Source organism: Amphiprion ocellaris, chromosome 5 (genome assembly GCF_022539595.1).
Source record: "Amphiprion ocellaris isolate individual 3 ecotype Okinawa chromosome 5, ASM2253959v1, whole genome shotgun sequence".
Taxonomy (NCBI): Eukaryota; Metazoa; Chordata; class Actinopteri; family Pomacentridae; genus Amphiprion; species Amphiprion ocellaris.
This window is the reverse complement of record NC_072770.1, coordinates 2,152,937-2,171,394: the sequence shown is the minus strand read 5'-3', so window position 1 is coordinate 2,171,394 and position 18,458 is coordinate 2,152,937. Positions and strand designations below refer to the sequence as shown.

Below are 18,458 nucleotides of genomic sequence, written 5' to 3'. Positions count from 1 at the left end.
ACCTTTAATTAATTCCTCAATGTTAGATCTGATTAATCTCTCTCTAGTAACAGGTTATGTACCACAGGCTTTTAAGGTTGCTGTAATCAAACCTTTACTTAAAAAGCCCACTCTAGATCCAGATGTTTTAGCTAATTATAGACCAATATCCAATCTCCCATTTCTCTCTAAAATTCTGGAAGGAACAGTTGCAAATCAATTACACACGTAGATAAAATTGTTGGTACCCCTCGGTTAATGACCGTTAATGCACCCTTAATATTTTGTTGCACAACCTTTTGAGGCAATCATTGCAATCAAACCATTTGTGTAACTGTCAGTGAGACTTCTGCACCTCTCAGCAGGTATTCTGGTCCACTCTTCATCAGCAGACTGCTCCAGTTGTCTCAGGTTTGAAGGTTCCTTCTCCAGACGCCATGTTTCAGCTCCTTCCACAGATGTTCAATAGGATTTAGATCAGGGCTCATAGAGGCCACTTCAGAATAGTCCAATGTTTTCCTCTTAGCCATTCTTGGCTGTTTTTAGCTGTGTGTTTTGGCTCATTATCCTGTTGCAAGACCCATGACCTGCACACTGTCTGAGCTGTCACACAAACTTACCTTTGCAAAGTCTTCCTTGCTCGCTCATCTGTTTTTCAGAGGTAACGTTGGAAGCAGCACACTGTCTGCAGCATCATTTCAGAAGAATAACCATTTTGGCTCAGATTAGTAATACTATGGCTCTTTCTTACAGTACTCCTCTCAATCTTTGTGAAACACTACAATCTTTATTTTCTCAATTCCTTTGTTAATTCTTGTCCATGTGGAGCCAAGATGCAGACATACAGACACAGCTCAGTTAATAACCATGTTTATGTAACTAGGTTGATTAGAAATCAAAGGTGTACTCAATTTAGTGTAAATGATCACAAGTTTCATCATCATCATTTGCTATTCAATAGATTTTGCACAAAGGTGTACTCTGCTGTTTGTCTGAGTGGGATATGTAGTGTTTACACACCACCTTCTTTGTTTGGAGCTACAGCTTCAGAGATACTCAGTCCTAAAGTAATTCTGTAATAATTAAGAAAGGAGACAGACTCCAGCAGTTGCAGCAGTTGCAGCTCTCATGTTTTACAAATAACAATACAGATAAATCATTGTTTCTTTTTGCTCAAACAAGGCATAAAATACATCAAGTCCAATGTCAACAAACCATTACAGAAGGATTCTACATACCAATGTACTCTTCAAGATGTATCTTTTAAAACTGATCACACTGAATGTATGTCTACTTTCAATATGATGTGTTCAAAATATATTACTTACTAATGACTCAAACAGACCCTCATATATTCCCTACAGAGGCAATGACCCAACAATCTATTAATGCAGTTACTTTGTAGAGATAAAAAATTCCTTTGTGTGCAACGCTAATAGTCAGTGTGTTGACAAAAAGTCATCAAGAGTGAATCTGAACAACTGCAAGAGTTCAATATAAACAATTAATGTATGGCACTCACTGTACATGTAGAGCAGAATGGAGTAATACAGTAATCAGTCTGGAGGATACACTTTGTCTCTTCTGTTACTTGAAACAATTTATCATAATAACATCAAGTCTAAAGCTAAAGCCACTCAGCATTACAATCAACTAAATAGGTATTTTCTGCTGCAAAAAAAGAGAAGCTGCACACAAACCTTTCCATTGGGATCAACAGAAACCCACGTTTAGTGTTTAAATACAAAACGGACCAATTCATGAAATAAAAATACATGTGAAGTGTGTATAAATAATGTCACTGTAAGACACCTTTTGCAAAAAGTAGTTCCCATAAAGATGAGTCTTAGTGTTACTGAGTATTCTTAAAGCAGTTTTTTGATAAAACAATAACTAAATAGTTTGGCCTGATATCAGTCCCCTCACCTGTGTGTTCATGTAAAACAGCGACTGGAGTAAATCTGTAAAGAGCCTGCCCTGTCCTAGACACGGACTGAAAACAGTCAATATGCATTTACAACCTGAAGCCTCTATCAAAAATTTACGTTCGTTATAATAGACTGCTTGGCCATCTTAATACAGAGAAGTGCAGTAGTGTGGTTTTTCTTTTACAGTGTGTCATCTTTTTGCAATAACAAAATCAAAGTGTGTTGAAATTGTAATGGCCATGTAGTGATGTGTGTCTCTGTCAGCAGATTAGAACAGTGATGGGGAGTCTGGTGCCTCAGAGGTGGAGTTCAGGGAAAGTCTTCTCGTTAGGATATCGGCTCTTCCGTAAGTTGGAGGAAAAAGAGCTTTTAATATCGTAAGAGGCTCTGACTCATCCATGGCCTGTTTAGACTATCATGAAAAAAGAGCAGGATTCTACTTAAAAGTGTGTGCATTTTCTCCCACCTGTACGTTTGCTCTTGAATGTTCCTTATGACAATACTTGCTTTTACTTGATGTGAAGGTTCGTTAATGTCACTTAGTCTTTTGCCAGTTTCCTTGGCTGGAGACCAGCAGTGATTCTGGTTTCTTACAGCACAATTTCATTGCTAGGTGGCTCCCTGATGGGCAGACATCAAGGGAGAACAGTTTGTTAATAAGGAAGCAAGTGCACTGCTGCTCTGACCGTCACATTTAACAATTTTAGGTTTAAACCCAGGGTACATTCTCTACAGCTCTTGTTGTACATAGAGTAAAAGTATTTCAGTTTGTGTTCACACTTAGTGTTTTTAGAGCTCTTGGAGAACAGTCGATTAAAGAAAGTGGTAGACGTCCCTAAATGATGACCTTAAGCTACAGGCTAGTGTTGGGCTAAAGACAAATGTTAGATGCTTAAGGGGAATATTTATGACAGCTGACAACCTTTTGTTTCCATTTTTGCAGGTTAACATGAGAGGCCATTGTGGGGCATAAAGCTCTGTGGGTTTTCTCTGTGGGTAAGTGGCTATGTTTGAGGACCCTCAATGATGCAGTTAGGGCCCAGAGGCAGTGCCTTCCTCCGTGGAGGCCGGTGGGTTGGGATCCTTGTGGAAAGGTGTCTCCTTGTAAATAAACCAGCAGTTGCCTGCCCACAGGATCAAGTTCAAAAAGCCAAAAATCTGTAGGAATAGATGAAAATAAAAAGACAGATGTGGCAATAAGTATGGTTCACTGTGTATTTATAAAGAACATACAGCCTGTTTCCTAGAAATGAACTGAATAAAGTCAGTGGAGTTCTCCAGTTAAAAAAGTTTTGAGAATAGGACTAGGCTCGATCTTTGTCTGGGAAATGGAGCCATAGTGTTCACTTTTTGCTAATGGCATATATTTGGTGTTCATGTAAAGGGAGTCTGTGATACGGGAGAAAGAATTTGTTGATATTTAACCAGTTAATATATTTACAAAGTTAGCATCTACCAGATTTACCATCCCTCTCACTGCTCCCCTTTGTGCATGAGCACAACATGCACAAGTATTTGACAAAAAATAAATACTGCCCAGCATCACTTTATGCCTTACTAACCCTTCAGTTTTGCATTAGTTTTCCACCATTGTAACAGCACTCACTTCATACCTTTATTATTGCTCTGTAACAGATGTAGCAACTTACTTTAACTTGCATCTACACTACCAGTCAAAAGGTTGGACACACCTCATTCAAAGGTTTTTATTTATTTTAATTCTTTTCTACATTGTATATTAAGACTGAAGACACCAAAACACTGAAATAACACATGGAATTATGTAGTGAACAATAAAGACAATATGTCTTAGATTTTAGATTCTTCAAAGCAGTCCCTTTTGCTCTGATGACAGTATGTTTTGGTGGTCATGTAAAGGGACTGTTTACAGCTTTACACACTCTTGTTATTCTCTGGATGAGCTTCATGAGGTCGTCTCCTGAAATGGTTTCCAACAGTCTTGAAGGAGTTCCAGAGATGCTGAGCACTTGTTGGTCCTTTTGCCTTCACTCTGTGATCCATCTCATCCCAAACATCTAGATTGGGTTCAGGTCAGGTGACTGTGGAGGCCAGGTCATCTTCATCATCTCCTTCTTGGTCAGATAGTCCTTCCACAGCCTGGAGGTGTGTTTGGGATCATTGTCCTGTTGGAGAATAAATGATGGTCCAACTAAACCAAACCGGATGTGATGTCATGTCGCTGCAGGATGCTGTGGTAGCCATGCTGGTTCAGGGTTCCTTCAGTTTGGAATAAATCTCCAAGAGTGTCACCAGCAAAGCACCCCCACACCATCACACCTCCTCCTCCATGCTTCACTGTGGAAATCATGCTTGTAGAGACCATCCGTTCAAAATTTCTGGTCTCATAAAAACACAGCGGTTGGAAGATCTCAAATCTGGACTCATCAGACCAAAGCCCAGATTTTCACTGGTCTAATGTCCATTCCTGGTGTTTCTGGGCCCAAACTAATCTCTTCCGCTTGTTGCTTTTCCTTAGTAGTGGTTTCTTTGCAGAAATGCCACCATAAAGGCCTGATTGGTCAGTCTCCTCTGAATAGTTGATGTTGGGATGTGTCTGCTACTAGAACTCTGTGAAGAATTTATGTGGGTTCTGCTCTGAGTTGTGGTGTCTGAGGCTGGAGACTCGGATGAACTTCTCCTCAGCAGCAGAGGTGACTCTTGGTCTTCCTTTCCTGGGGCGGTCCTCATAAAAGCCAGTTTCATTGTAGCATTTGATGGTTTTGTGACTTTGAATGAGAATACATTCAAAGTTCTTGAAATTTTCCAGATCGACTGACCTTCAGTTCTTAAAGTAATGATGGACTGTCATTTCTCTTTACTGAGTTGATTAGTTCTTACCATACTATGGATTAAAACAGTAGTCAAACAGGGCTATCCACTGTGTACTAACCCTACCTCTGCACAACACAACTGATGGTCTCAAACACATGAAAAAGGCAAGAAATTCCACAAATTGACTCTTGAAAAGGCACACCTGTTAATTGAAAGCCATTCCAGGAGACTACTTCATGAAACTGACAGAGAATGCCAAGAGTGTTCAAAGCTGTCCTCAAAGCAAAAGGAAGCTACTTTAAAGAATCTAAAATATAAAACATATTCTGATTTGTTTAACACATTTTTGTTTACCACATTATTCCATATGTGTTCTTTCATAGTTTTGATGCCTTTTGTATTAATGTACAACATAGAAAATGTATAAAATACATAAAAAAACGTTAAATGAGGAGGTGTGTCCAACCTTTCGACTGGTAGTGCACATTTACACAAGTGTCAATAAATGTAGATACTACAGCATCAAAAGTCCAACGATTACTGCACTTGCATCTTTCTTTGACTCAAAATACATCCAAATACCAACAAATGCTATTATAGGACTAGATTTTCAAATCACAATGTCAGCTCAAATGTTATCATACATAGCTAACGCTATGAATGGAACTGGTTTTTATTTTGAACACCAGATGGCAGCTGGGGCTCAGGTGGTAGAGCAGGTTGCCCAATACTTGCAAGGTCGGTGGTTCAATCCCCTGCTCCTCCAAAGGTCAAAGTGTCCTTGGGCAAGACACTGAACCCAAAGCTACTCCAATGGCATGGCAGTTCTGTCACCATTGGTGTGCGGATGCTTGTGAGTGTACCAATAAGGTAGAAAAATGTTATAGAAGTGCAGACCCTTTACTATATGGCACTGCCTGTTACACACCTTATACAGAAATATTCTATTATAATAGCATAATTGGCACATAAGGTATACTGCAGGGAAACTGCTATTACAGTAAGTTCATAAATTCTCCTATTAGAACCAATACCTATGTTTCTTCATGGCTGAATAGTTGTCCACACATTCTGCTTAAATTATCAGGTTGTGTTAATGAACCACTGATACTATGTGCAACTTCCATATTGACTGCTACAACTACACAGTCAAGAAAGCTAAGAAAACCAACATCAGTTCACATTTTATGTTAAAGATAATTCTTCGATACACGTGTCTCTGTAGCTTTAATCTGTATTAAACAAAGCTGCATGCAAAGTATAGAAAATCTAAGCACAGTTTTGTGAAGACTTACCACAGAGGCATTAAGGCGGCCCATGGAAGGAAACTCTCCTGGATGGCAAACATCAGGGCATTGCTCCACCAGGTGGTTGGGGTTAGTGGCCCATTTGACATCAGTCAGGCCTTTGCCCCAGGCTGAAGAGGACACAAGCCACAGGAAGGCAAAGGCAGCAGTCACCACAAGGTCCTGTCAGAAGGAACGGGAAATTGTTTGACATTGACATCAATATCACATGATTACTACTAACCCTAACCATAACCCTACTGCCTTAATCAATCAGTATTCCCTATACTTCCATATTGAAGTACGGGCTTACAACACGGGTTGAGCTGAACACAAATGGAAAGCACTTTGAGTTAACTTCTGTTGTTTCATGCTAAATCAATAAGAATGACTTGTTCAACCTGAATACAGCTGTGGTTTCAAATCCGCCTACTTGCATGAACATGGTCATAAACGACGATGCCTGTGGTAATAGGGTTAGGGTGACATTGACTATTAGCATTGTACAGTTAATTGTTTATATTGAACTCTTGCAGTTGTTCAGATTCACTCTTGATGACTTTTTGTCAACACATTGACTATTAGCGTTGCACACAAAGGAATTTTTTATTATCTCTACAAAGTAACTGCATTAATAGATTGTTGGGTCATTGCCTCTGTAGGGAATATATGAGGGTCTGTTTGAGTCATTAGTAAGTAATATATTTTGAACACATCATATTGAAAGTAGACATACATTCAGTGTGATCAGTTTTAAAAGATACATCTTGAAGAGTACATTGGTATGTAGAATCCTTCTGTAATGGTTTGTTGACATTGGACTTGATGTATTTTATGCCTTGTTTGAGCAAAAAGAAACAATGATTTATCTGTATTGTTATTTGTAAAACATGAGAGCTGCAACTGCTGCAACTGCTGGAGTCTGTCTCCTTTCTTAATTATTACAGAATTACTTTAGGACTGAGTATCTCTGAAGCTGTAGCTCCAAACAAAGAAGGTGGTGTGTAAACACTACATATCCCACTCAGACAAACAGCAGACTACACCTTTGTGCAAAATCTATTGAATAGCAGATGATTATAACAGCACCACCTCTCAAAAATTACAATATTTCTAAGTTGGCAAGTACAGTATTTCCTCTTATGAGCAATCAAAAACAAATAGTTCAAGACGTTATTGAAAACACAGTTACCAAAAAGAAGCAACAAAAGTGAATACACCTGTAATCACTGGCAGACTGTTTAGAAAACTTGTAATCATTTACACTAAATTGAGTACACCTTTGACTTTCAGTCTACCTAATTGCATAAACATGGTTATTAACTGAGCTGTGTCTGTATGTCTGCATCTTGGCTCCACATGGACAAGAATTAACAAAGGAATTGAGAAAAAAAGATTGTAGTGTTTCACAAAGATGCAAAGCAGGCTAGTTAATATCAAAACCTGGTAAAGGTAAATACAGCTTCAATGTTTTTTCAAGGCAAGAGTCGTACTGATTATCTACTGTCAGCTAAAGGTTTTATGAATGGAGAACAGAAATGACCAGACTATATGACAAAATGAGAGCTGACTTGTTGAAAAATGACAATTTTAAGAGTAAATGGCACATCTAGTATGTGTACACAACTCTACTTTCTTAAAGTGGAATCATTTGCTCTGTCTTTACACTAAAGTAGATGGGAAGAACTACTGGAACCCAAGTGGGAACAAACAATGGTGCAGGAAGCTCACAGCTGCTTGAAGAAATATACTTACTATGATGGGGCCGCGGGGGGTCTGACGGTAGACGTGCTGGTAGCCCAGATAGAGGATTAGTGTGGCGGTGCAATAAAGGAATCCAAACACACCGACACACACAAAGAACTCAGCTGAGGAGGAGAAGTCGCCCTGCAGGAACGTGTCATTGGGTTTACTGCCATTACATAACGGCATAGTATATGGATGAGCTCCCAACCTGAAGTCATTGAGATGGAGACAAAACACCTTCAACATTTGCTCTGATACTCTTCTTTCTATACTTTGTGATTTGAGAGAAAACAAGTCCTCACCTGGTTTACTCTTCTATCCAAGGAACGCAAGAGGAGAGAATTTAAAATCATTACGTAAAAAGTGTAATGTTTCACAAATACTGAGAGCAAAAAAATAAACAGAACCCTGAACTGATCTGATTATAGGTCAACTTCATCATAAAGACATTTAGCAGAAACTGGATGTGACATGTACACTACCAGTCATTTATTAAAATGGTTCCTCGAGATTCCATGTGGAATTGTGTTAGGTGACATCATGGAACTGTTCATCTATCAATAGGTCTCCACTTGGTTTATCTCTTACATGCGTACAAAGATGCACACGGACAAACAGTTTTACAAACAGTGTTGTACTGATCAGGTGGAGTTAGCATGCATGAAATGCTCAGAGGTGTGGCAAGGTGTACTGTACTGCTGTAAGAGATCTCTGTTGTCTGGGAGTGCAGGCAGGTGCCATAGGACGGTGAAGCAGGCATGTAGCTGCATGAATAGCAAGACCCATGGCTTCCCAGCAGAACATTGTTTAAGATGATCAGTGTCATTAACTGTACACGTCATTAAATTTTAATATTGTGGTAGATCACTGAACATCTTATTTTACAACGCTGAATGGAGACAAACTTTAAAATGCTTTTTTATTATCCTCAATATTTCTCTATCATTCCTGTTTCACCCCAGTTTTACGTGTCACTCAAACATAAGCTCTGTGTCGTCCATTAGTGAACAAATGCAAATGTCTTAACTGTAAATGTAACTGCCGTGAACAAAGAGAAGAGCACAGAGCAGCACCACACTCACATTGCTTCTTTAGCCTTGTTTCTGCAAAGCTCTCTGATGCTCACAACTGGTGCGATCAGCTAAATTACTGAGAAATTTAATGCAAACTATTTCTTCTACTGCCACACAGAGTAACCTGTGTTTATTGACTTTCAGTGGGAGGTTGTAGTAGTGATATGATGCTATCGTGGTATCAGTTTACCAGGCATTGTTTTCCAAATTCATCATTCCAAACAAGGTATGAAAACTAAGCAAATAATAAAAAGGGCTAAATTACATGGTTCTGCATACATTTGTTAGATCATAGCTCTAAGGGCTAAAAAATGATCTCATAATGACACTGATTTAAAACATATGGCCCAGTCCTATTTCAAAGTGGATCAGCACAGATGCCTGGTTCATCCTGTTCAGTCTGGTCACCTGGTTGCATTGACAACTGCAGTCAAATTGTCTTTTTATGCATCTGCAGTCCTCTGACAGCGATAACATGAAGAGTCAGCCAGTAATAATAACAAAGAAGTAGCAGGTAACACTGGACCAAGTGGATGGATCACCTGCTAAGACCAAGTAAAGCAACCATACTTTTCACCACATGATGGCGGTAATCCACAACGCTCTAACAGGGCTTTGTGTACTGGTTGAAGAGGGGATAGCAGCATTGACAGTAACTTAGGAGCAAAGACTAGTATGAAAGGGAGTGATGTGCTATTCAACAGTACCTGAATGGGTAGCCAAACACCGGCTGTACTTCTGTGTCCTTGCCTCCTGCACATTTGACTGTGAAGTGGGTTGTCCCAGAATAACCTCCCGTGGTGGCAAAGGCAAAGATGGTGAAGACCTAATGAGGAAAAGAAAATAAGACACTTTTGAACAATACTGCATTAAAAGGTGGATTCCTACACTACATCCAATATCAAACTGATACCATGATTCCTCTCCATCAGTGACACGCTTTATTCACCTTCTGAACTAATTTTCCCCCTTTGCTATCACTCTGTTCCCTGGAACTGTCACATCCTTTTCCCACACAGGAAATGCCCTCCCTTTCAAAGAGCTCAAAGCAAACACTAAAACATGAAGCTGACAAACCAAAACAGTTGAGCTCCTAACCAAGCTGTCTTTTTAGAATTCACATGTGGTAAAATGTCATGTTCTGATACTAAGATAAACGACTCTCCTAAAAAGTAAGATTTGTTTCGGCTCTGATAGTCTTTGCTCTCAGATAGGACAAAGAAGTGGTGGTGTCAACATTGGATTTAATAGATACCATATCGTCTGATTCAATTTTTTACTGAAAATTTAACATTGTCGTGGTAATTTTTATGGAGCCCAATAAAGGACAGGGTGGGTGGTATTCTTTTTTTTTTTATCCCATAAAAAGATCAAAACCAACAGCAATGAATGTGTTGGATATGAATCCTATTTCTCTGTATGCTTAAGCTCCATTTTTGTCTGAAAACAATTCATAATTTTCGTGAGTCAGCGGTACACTTGGTGATGTATAATACACCATGAACACACCATGTACACTTTAGGGCACAGAAAACTGTTGTTTTGGGGCTTTTTTGTCAGTTTGTTTTTTGCAAGTTTTTCAGGTTATTGAATTATGTACTGAAAATCGCCCGTATTTGTAAAGTGCTATAGAAATAAATGTACCTTGCCTATTAAACATGCTTAAAACATTTTTAAATTTAAACACTTTTTTTGTACATTTTTTGTCTCATAGGAACCTTCCAGTTTCCTGTGTGTCTTAGGTATGCCAGTAACAACTGCTCTAAGTATAACATAACTCAAATCTAATGATAAGACAACACTAAACTTAAAACTTCAGCAATTTCCATAGAAAAGACATTTTCAGACCACATAAGAATGACTGTCTGCAAAAATGTTCCTCTCACGGAAGAAAAACAAGTCGATATCTGCAACTCCGCTGGAAACGAGATTGTAGCAGGAAGAGTGGAAAGCAAAGAGTAACCAGGTCATTTCCTTTAACACAAACTGACTGTGCAGAAAACTGTGAAGGAGGCTAAAGGACAGCCAGGCTGCACCCATTGCAGCCGTAACGCTCAGGTAGCCTTCAGCAGCAAGGTTTGAACAAGGCTTCAACAGCTTCTCTTTATCTGTAGCCTTAACAGATCAACTGAAAATGTTGAAAAAATGTTGTTTTAATAAGACGTGGACTGGGCTCAGACCTGAACCAAACAGGTAGGGTCCAGCATGTGCCAAACCCTCAGGTCCTTTGGATACCGTGTAGAAATTGTGCAATTCACACAATACAAAATGCGGCGGTGGATCGATGATCAGCCTGGCCAATATTAGGACTGCCCAACGACTGTTTTTCTATCAGCTACTACGTTGACTATTGTATCAATTAATCTAAACAATAGTTTTTTCTTTAAAAAAGTGAAAAGACCAATTAAGTTTATTTTGTTAAACTACGTCAATGCATAATTCAGCACAATATGATGTATAAACTAAGGTTTATATATTGGAACTGTAGAATTAAGCTGAAAACTTCAAAATGCGCTGTGCTCCTCCTCCTGTTATTTGTATTGTGAACAGCAGCCTGGCGAACACCTCCGTCCACCCCACCTCTGTGGTTGTGCCCCGCCTACAGCCCAAGAAGCTGAAGAAGGATTGGATCAGGACAAGCCATCTCCTCCAATCATGGGGCCAGGTGGACTTTCAAAAGACTCCTTCATTTGGTGTTCGGTGGCAGCTTGTAGGAGAAGCTGAGCTGCCGGTTAATGGTTTATGTATCTTGGTGTTTGTGCTCCTAGTGCATGTGAGATTTAAATGTTAGTGAGCGATACTTTGGCATGGTCAGTGATACTGCTTCAGGTTTTCATTATTAGTTCAGCCAGGGGTGCTACTGCGCTGTACTTCAGTTCAAGAGTTTTCTTTGGAATAGTTACCTTTTATTTTTCTTACAACCTGTTAAATATTCACTTCTAGTTGAAGTTCGTTTTTGGTTTGGTTTTGTTCTTTTATTTCAGCAGCACGCATTTCGTGTTTAACTCCCACACTTTTTGTGTTATTTATTATGTATATCCTCGTTTCAAAATAAATTACAGCCCGTCACTCTATAATTCTGCTTTGTGTTACTTTCTTTGTTGCCATCGAGTTACCGTAGACAGCCGGGTTGTAACAATAATAGTGACTCCATAGGGCCAATCCCTAGCAAAAACTCCTTACACCTCCTTCTAGTGCCTCCTAAAAGCATGTAAACAAGCTATATCAGTAAACAGAGTACATCTGTCCAACCTGACAACAATGCTGTTGATGCTGACTGCTGCTGTTTCATCCTATTTTTAAAGGAAAGACATTATGTACTAAAATAGAGACACTACTGGGAACAGAGCAGAGTGAGATTTCATACACCAGCTCTCTGTCATACAGCCAAGACTGACATGCATCATGGACATGCCAAACATGGAACTCATATCTGGAAAGCAAGAAGAAATGATGTGGCCCATTGAAGCGCAGACACTCTGCACTACTTTTTGGGGAAATGTGTGCTTTACGGTGAGAGCTCTTTCAACACGGTTATACTGCTGAAAGTAAATATTAAATGTTACTCAGTTTAATGTAGTATATGGTCTACAGTGATTGCAAAACAATCAATCAAAACGATCAATAACCCATGACCCATCCAAGTGAAAACACATTTGAGGTGAACCAAAGAATTCTTTGTTGTATCACAAAAAACTAAAATACTGCTAGACAGCCTAATCCAAGTAAAATGGACTTCTGGAGTTTCAAAGTGTTTGTTCAGATATAACAAAGAAAACATATATTTATTTAATATGGGTATATTTTTCATATTTGGACATCACTTTGTAGGCTGGAGAAACAGTGTTACCTTACTTAATGAATTCATATGCTTATTGGAAGAGATACTTGAATTTAAACTTTCGCTCCTTTAAAAAAATCTCTATCATAAAGTATATATTTAAGTACAGAAGTAGACATATCAAATTAAAATTTCACAGATAGCATTTTAAATATCTATAGAGAGAGATGGTTGAGCAGAAGGCACCTGATGATTTAAGGTGGAATAACCCATAAGTCTGCACCAGTAGGCCTCTGGTGAAACGGTTGCTGGGTGACGGTGCATATCCAACTGATACTGTAGCACGTTTTAAAGATTTTGATGAGTCAAAAGCAATGGAAAATGACCTCTACTTGTTTTGAGGGAATCCATGTAGCCCTTTAATTTATTTAGAGGCAACCAAATATTATAGTCACAAGAAAGCTGCTCATTTCTGATCCAGTACCCCACACACACATACACATCCTTCCCCCAATGAAAAGCTTCCATTAAGGCATGGGATTCCTGCTTCCGTACTTTCTCTCAAGAATAATGTCCTTTGTTCACTTACACCCACATCTACCAAGACACATTCCCAAACTGTCAGGATGCATTTCAATACCAGTTGTACACAGCGAGCCAAAGACTGCAGTAGACGTAAAGACAGCAAGATACACAACCCAAACACACAAGGAGTGCAGTATTTAGCAAGTGTTATGCCTACTGAGGATTTTCAAGAATGGGTTTCATCTTTCAGGTGTCTCTGGATTTCCACAACATTTCTCAGATTTCATCTTAGCCCTGTTTGACCTACCCAGGCGAACCTGATAGCACCCCAAATAAGCCCTCCAGACAGGGAGGAGGTCCCCTGTCCACAGTTCCCACCCAGTCCCTTACAGACTGCCGCATTCCTCCCTACCTCTCCTGGTCAGGGAGTGGCAGGACCGATAAGAGATGACGGCAACAAGTCACATGGCCTTGATACAAGCAGTTTAGCATTTTATTACAACCTATATTTGTACATAGCACATAGAGTAGATGAATGGCAACTGGAACCCAACATCAGACTCAGCCAGACAGCTGGCTCTCTGACTTCCTGTAAAAAACTGATGTTTCTGGCTAATGTCCATGTTTACAGGCTGCAACATACACACTAGCCTCACATTCAGTCATACCAATTCTAAACATCTAAGCGCATGTAAAGAAACAGACTGCCTCACCCTGGAAGAATTCTATTTCATCGTTGAGACTGAAGCAGATTCATAAACAACTGAACTTGAGAAATAGGAAATGGCAACATTTAAACCTCCTGTATGTAGGAGAGGAGCTGAGATCCTGAAACTGAAAAGGCAAAGCCACCAAACTGACAACCATGTTTCCACATGCAGTCCTACTCATCGATAAGATGCTAATGATTGCTAGCATTTTGAGGGAAAAATGAACCAGAAAGAAACCAGAGCAGAAACTCTACTGCCATTTTAACAAGCTGAATTTTATTTGACCTATCATTAAGGTAAACCTGGGACCTATTGTCCACAGAACATGGGCAGAGCATTTGTGAGGTCGCTGTTCCATTTTCTGGAGGGACATTTCAAAGCTAGAGAGCAGCTTTACCACTGATAGGTATTCAAACTAAATAATGCTTTAGTACAGACTACAATTTATGCAGTCTGTACTATCTATATATCATTACTCGGTACTGATAACTGTCAAATACTGCAAGCGGGCATGAAAGAGGGATTTCCTTTGGAATGAATGATTGCCATTTTATTCCAAAAGAAAACCTCACATTCAGTTTTGACTTTAAATAAAATGACTTTGATATTTTACCTAAACTCTTGTTTACACAATGTCTGTCTGCTTGTGGTTTTAAGAAACTGATACTACTCATGGTAAATAACTCAAAAAGTCATGTCCTTTGATCACAAAAAAGTCGGTATTATTAGTATACACGTTTGACGCCCAACATTACCAGTAGATCTGTTGTGTAAATAATCTTTTTAGCACCTTTAACCCTTTGATGCACAACATGTGTCAAAAGTGACCCATATTCAATGGAAAATAGGTATCTCTTGACCCATGGTGTTCATCAAAGGGTTAAGAAGAACATTCACAAAGTGCTTTGACAGGTAGAAAATAAAAAATGACAAAAATGTACAGAATGGAAAACTAATTAAAAGCTGGTTAAAAGGACGACATCACATAAGAGGGTTAAGAGAAAATTAAAAATAGCAGCAGATTAAGATCAGGAGGTTAGAAAGAGGGACTACAAGCAGTGAAAATTTTAAAAAGGGATAAAAAGGCAGAGAGTGATAAAAGAGAATTAAAAGAGAATTTTACTTGAAGGCGAGTCGATAGAAATGGGTTTTAAGAAGTGATTTAAAAGAATCTACTTATTCAGCAAGCCATATCTCCTCAGGCAGGTCGTTCCAAAGCAGAGGCTTCCTGACAGAGGTCTGGATTTAAGCTTCGACTCTGGAATGATCAGGAGTGACCCACCCGAGGATCTCAGGCTGTGTGTCGGGATGTACGGGGTTAACATATCTAAAATATAGCCGGGGTAAGGCCCTGGTGAGCTTTAAAAGTGATCAGTAATATCTTAAAATAATTTCTAAAATGGACAGGGAGCCAATGAAGAGAAGCCAGAAAAGGGAAGACGTGATGTCGTCTGTTAAATCCAGTAAGAAGTCTAGCTGCTGCATTCTGGACAAGTTGGAGGCGGGAGACGGATTTCCCGGAATAGGTAGTAAAGCTTTTCACCAGCCTTCTAGAAGTGAAACAGCAGCAGATAACGCCTCCTGTGGTAGCTGCTCCACAAGTCCACGCCTTAAAGACAAACAGCACTGCATGCTGTCAAGGAGCAGTTAGCACAGCTGGGGATCAAGCAGAGTGTTAGAAGCTGCAAAGAAGGGGGGCATTCCTCCACTGTTTTCTAAGACACAGTCCATACAGATTAGTCATTATGAAGTCACTCGCACTTATTTACACAGTAGTGATATTTAGAGCACGTTCTACTGAGCAGCAGCACAGACATCCAAGATATGTGATTCTCAGCAGCTGACATTCCTGACAACAGCCACACACAGCCCCGACTCACATTTCTGCCTTCAGTTTTCACCATATGACATAATGATCCATAATGTACCAACAGCACTCGTCTACTGGGTGCCACTGCATAACTGTCTGCAAGCGTTCAGCAACTCTTAACTATTACAAACTATAATAAGAATATCAGGGAATTCCCTGGTAGCCATTTCAGCGTCCAGTTGGATCCACCGCTTTGTGTAATCAGGTTTTATTACGGAAAAGGATAAGGGGGCAAGGCAATTTAGGTTAACATTTCACTTAGGAAACCAGGAAGGTCGTAAAAATCAGCTCAACTGAACCAGGTCAAAAGTCAAGATTTCAAAGATCCAAATGAACAAAAGCAGGAAGAAGAATTTGCAACAGCTTTTAGGCCCTATATGTACCAGAACACCTTCCTAAACACTTTACTGACACTTGTCCTGGTCTGTACTGAAAGTTAATGGAATGGACGTAGGAAATGTCACCATCACGAGGAACAAATGAGGGGAATGCTGAGTAACTAGACACAGAGACTGAACACAGGAAGGTAACTGGTGGTTTGGTATCCAACTTGAAAAACATCAGGAGTACTTTTTGACTTTCCTTACCCATTCTAGGACACGAATAAATCCAAGAGGTTCTTTCAAAGGTCCCAGGTCTAGAGAAAATCCAGACGTCATTTTCTGAGGATAAAAAAAACAGGGTGTGTACAAAGCCGGATAAGAATACAGAAACATACAGTAAGCCAGGTGTAAATTTTTAAAAAGCCGTTCACACTGGCAGTCAAACAACTATCGTTACCTGTTTGTCACCTTGCAGCTAACTGGCCCAACCCTCTGCTAGCCACATGCTAACGCTAATTCATATCAGCCCGGCGTTCAGCTAACTCACCCACCTGAACAGTGTCCATCGGGACGTGTAGGAGCTACAAGGCAGTTTGTATTTCACTCCAAATGTTCTCGGTTTGGCTCTTCAGCTGGTATAAAGTTACTCCGTTTGCAGTCGAGCAGTAGCATGTGATCCAACGGCTGTGGAAGGCGTCGGAGCGATAAGACTGCAGCACCGACAGGAAGCTGATCCGGTGGAGGTCATCAAAATAAAAGATGCTCTGAAAAGTGATCATCCTCCCACAACTGATGGAGAAATTATCCTTATATGTTTGCATAATTTATTTATTTTTAAACATTTTTTAAAATTCAAACTACATGTTTTATACATATTTATGTGCAAGTCAAAAATGTCCAAACGAAAACATACACATGATAAACAAAAACAAATATACAACTAACACATGGCATCATCTAAACCCACATAAAGAGGAGAATTTCAAATTAAGCTTAAAGATAAAATGAATTAAAGTGCAGCGAGGGGTTATGAAACATGTAAAACACACACACACACACACACACACACACACACACACACAAACACACACACACACACACACACACACACACACACACACAATCCAGAAGCAAATTTCATTACATCTCCGTTTGCAATTCAAACAAAACATCTCCCCCAGCCTGTCAAATATGTTAAATCAAATTAAGTTAAATAATAGTAAGCAATAACAGGAGCCCATAAATTCATATAGGACCCTAACTTCAAATGGATTCTTGCTGATATTTTTTCCATTGAATACACTTTCTTTAATCTCTCTCTCCAATGGTGAAGGGAATGTTTGCATTATTTTACCTACTCATCATGCTAGATTACATCCAACTCAATAGCTTTGTTTTGCTTGTTTGTTTGTTTTGAATAGCTTAAAGCAGGGGTGTCAAACAGAAGGCCCGCCGGCCAAATCCGGCCCACCAGAGGGACCAATCAGGTCCACTGGATGACTTTGCAAAGTGTAAAAATGAAGACTTCCTGTGAAAATATTTAAAGACATTGAATATTGTGCATTATAATGTGAGTCAGCAGCTTCAGTATGACTGAGTTTGGTTTGGTTGAACCTTATTGTTGATGCACACAACTTAAATGCATTTTTTATGTATACATTTTCTACATTTACAAGGCAGGGGGACACCTTAACCTTCTTTCATATTGTTCCCACTTCAGTTTGTGTGGTGTGGTGTGTCAGTGTAACAGGGTTAATATTGTTTTACTTACACAAAGTTTAGTCTGCCTCCCAGTGGTTGTGTGGAACCTTTGCGCCCTATAAATGTTTTTTTTCTCGCCTTACTTCTCCCCTTTTGTTATGTGTTCAGAAAGACAGGTGAGCGAGGTTGTGCAGTTGTGATTTGTGTGTGTTAATGTCATGTAATTCAAACTTTTAAATTCACTTTCTGATTCTGATATGTGCATTGTTTGATTTCTGTTGGAGCCCAAATTTGTAAGATGGACGTGTGTGTCTGTTGTATTGTCTACTGTAAAGAGAATGAACAGAGATCGCCTCCAACGACATCTATGTGTCGGCTGAATTCACAGCGCAGAGAGAAACCACCGGTTGCATCAGGATTACTGCACAAATGTGGAAATGAATGGGAATTTAAAATAATGTCTAGATCTTGACAAGTTGTAAAATACTATATTATTCAGTTCCAGACTAAATGTTTTGTTCCTTTGTAGACACTGTGATCTGTAAGTTGTGATGCACAAATGATAAACTGAGGCTTAATACTGTTGAAATTTCACTTATTTTGCTGAAGAAATTTCAGGTTGTTCATAATGTTTTGTAAAAAGGTAGTTGATTAAAGGTGAATATTTTCAGAATATACTTTTTTGCACTAAAACAAAGGAAACATTTGGAGTTTTTGTTATTTATAAATCACTGGGTTTGACA

General features: G+C 39.3%; 1 protein-coding gene across 2 annotated transcripts; it reads right to left on the bottom strand.

Moving 5' to 3' along the window:
* Nucleotides 1-1,087: 1,087 nt before the first annotated feature.
* sypl2a (synaptophysin-like 2a) lies at nucleotides 1,088-16,726 on the bottom strand. 2 transcript variants are annotated; one of them, XM_023294637.3, is made up of 6 exons: nucleotides 16,566-16,726; nucleotides 16,279-16,353; nucleotides 9,513-9,631; nucleotides 7,742-7,940; nucleotides 5,996-6,169; nucleotides 1,088-3,065 (listed from the first exon to the last, which is right to left on the bottom strand). In XM_023294637.3, the coding sequence occupies exons 1-6, from the start codon at nucleotides 16,578-16,580 to the stop codon at nucleotides 2,940-2,942; spliced, it is 708 nt and encodes a 235-aa protein (XP_023150405.1). In that variant the 5' UTR covers nucleotides 16,581-16,726; the 3' UTR covers nucleotides 1,088-2,939. The 2 variants fall into 2 exon arrangements, with proteins under 2 accessions (XP_023150405.1, XP_035797026.1); XM_035941133.2 differs by lacking the exon at nucleotides 16,566-16,726 and adding an exon at nucleotides 16,472-16,550.
* Nucleotides 16,727-18,458: the final 1,732 nt, after the last annotated feature.

What these genes read in the sequence shown, in the direction of transcription:
- sypl2a (XM_023294637.3), bottom strand. An exon ending in TTATTCGTGTCCTAGAATGG is followed by an intron (nt 9,632 to 16,278) that starts GTAAGGAAAGTC and finishes TTTCCTCATTAG; the next exon opens with GTCTTCACCATCTTTGCCTT. An exon ending in CCCCCCGCGGCCCCATCATA is followed by an intron (nt 6,170 to 7,741) that starts GTAAGTATATTT and finishes TCCTTCTGACAG; the next exon opens with GACCTTGTGGTGACTGCTGC.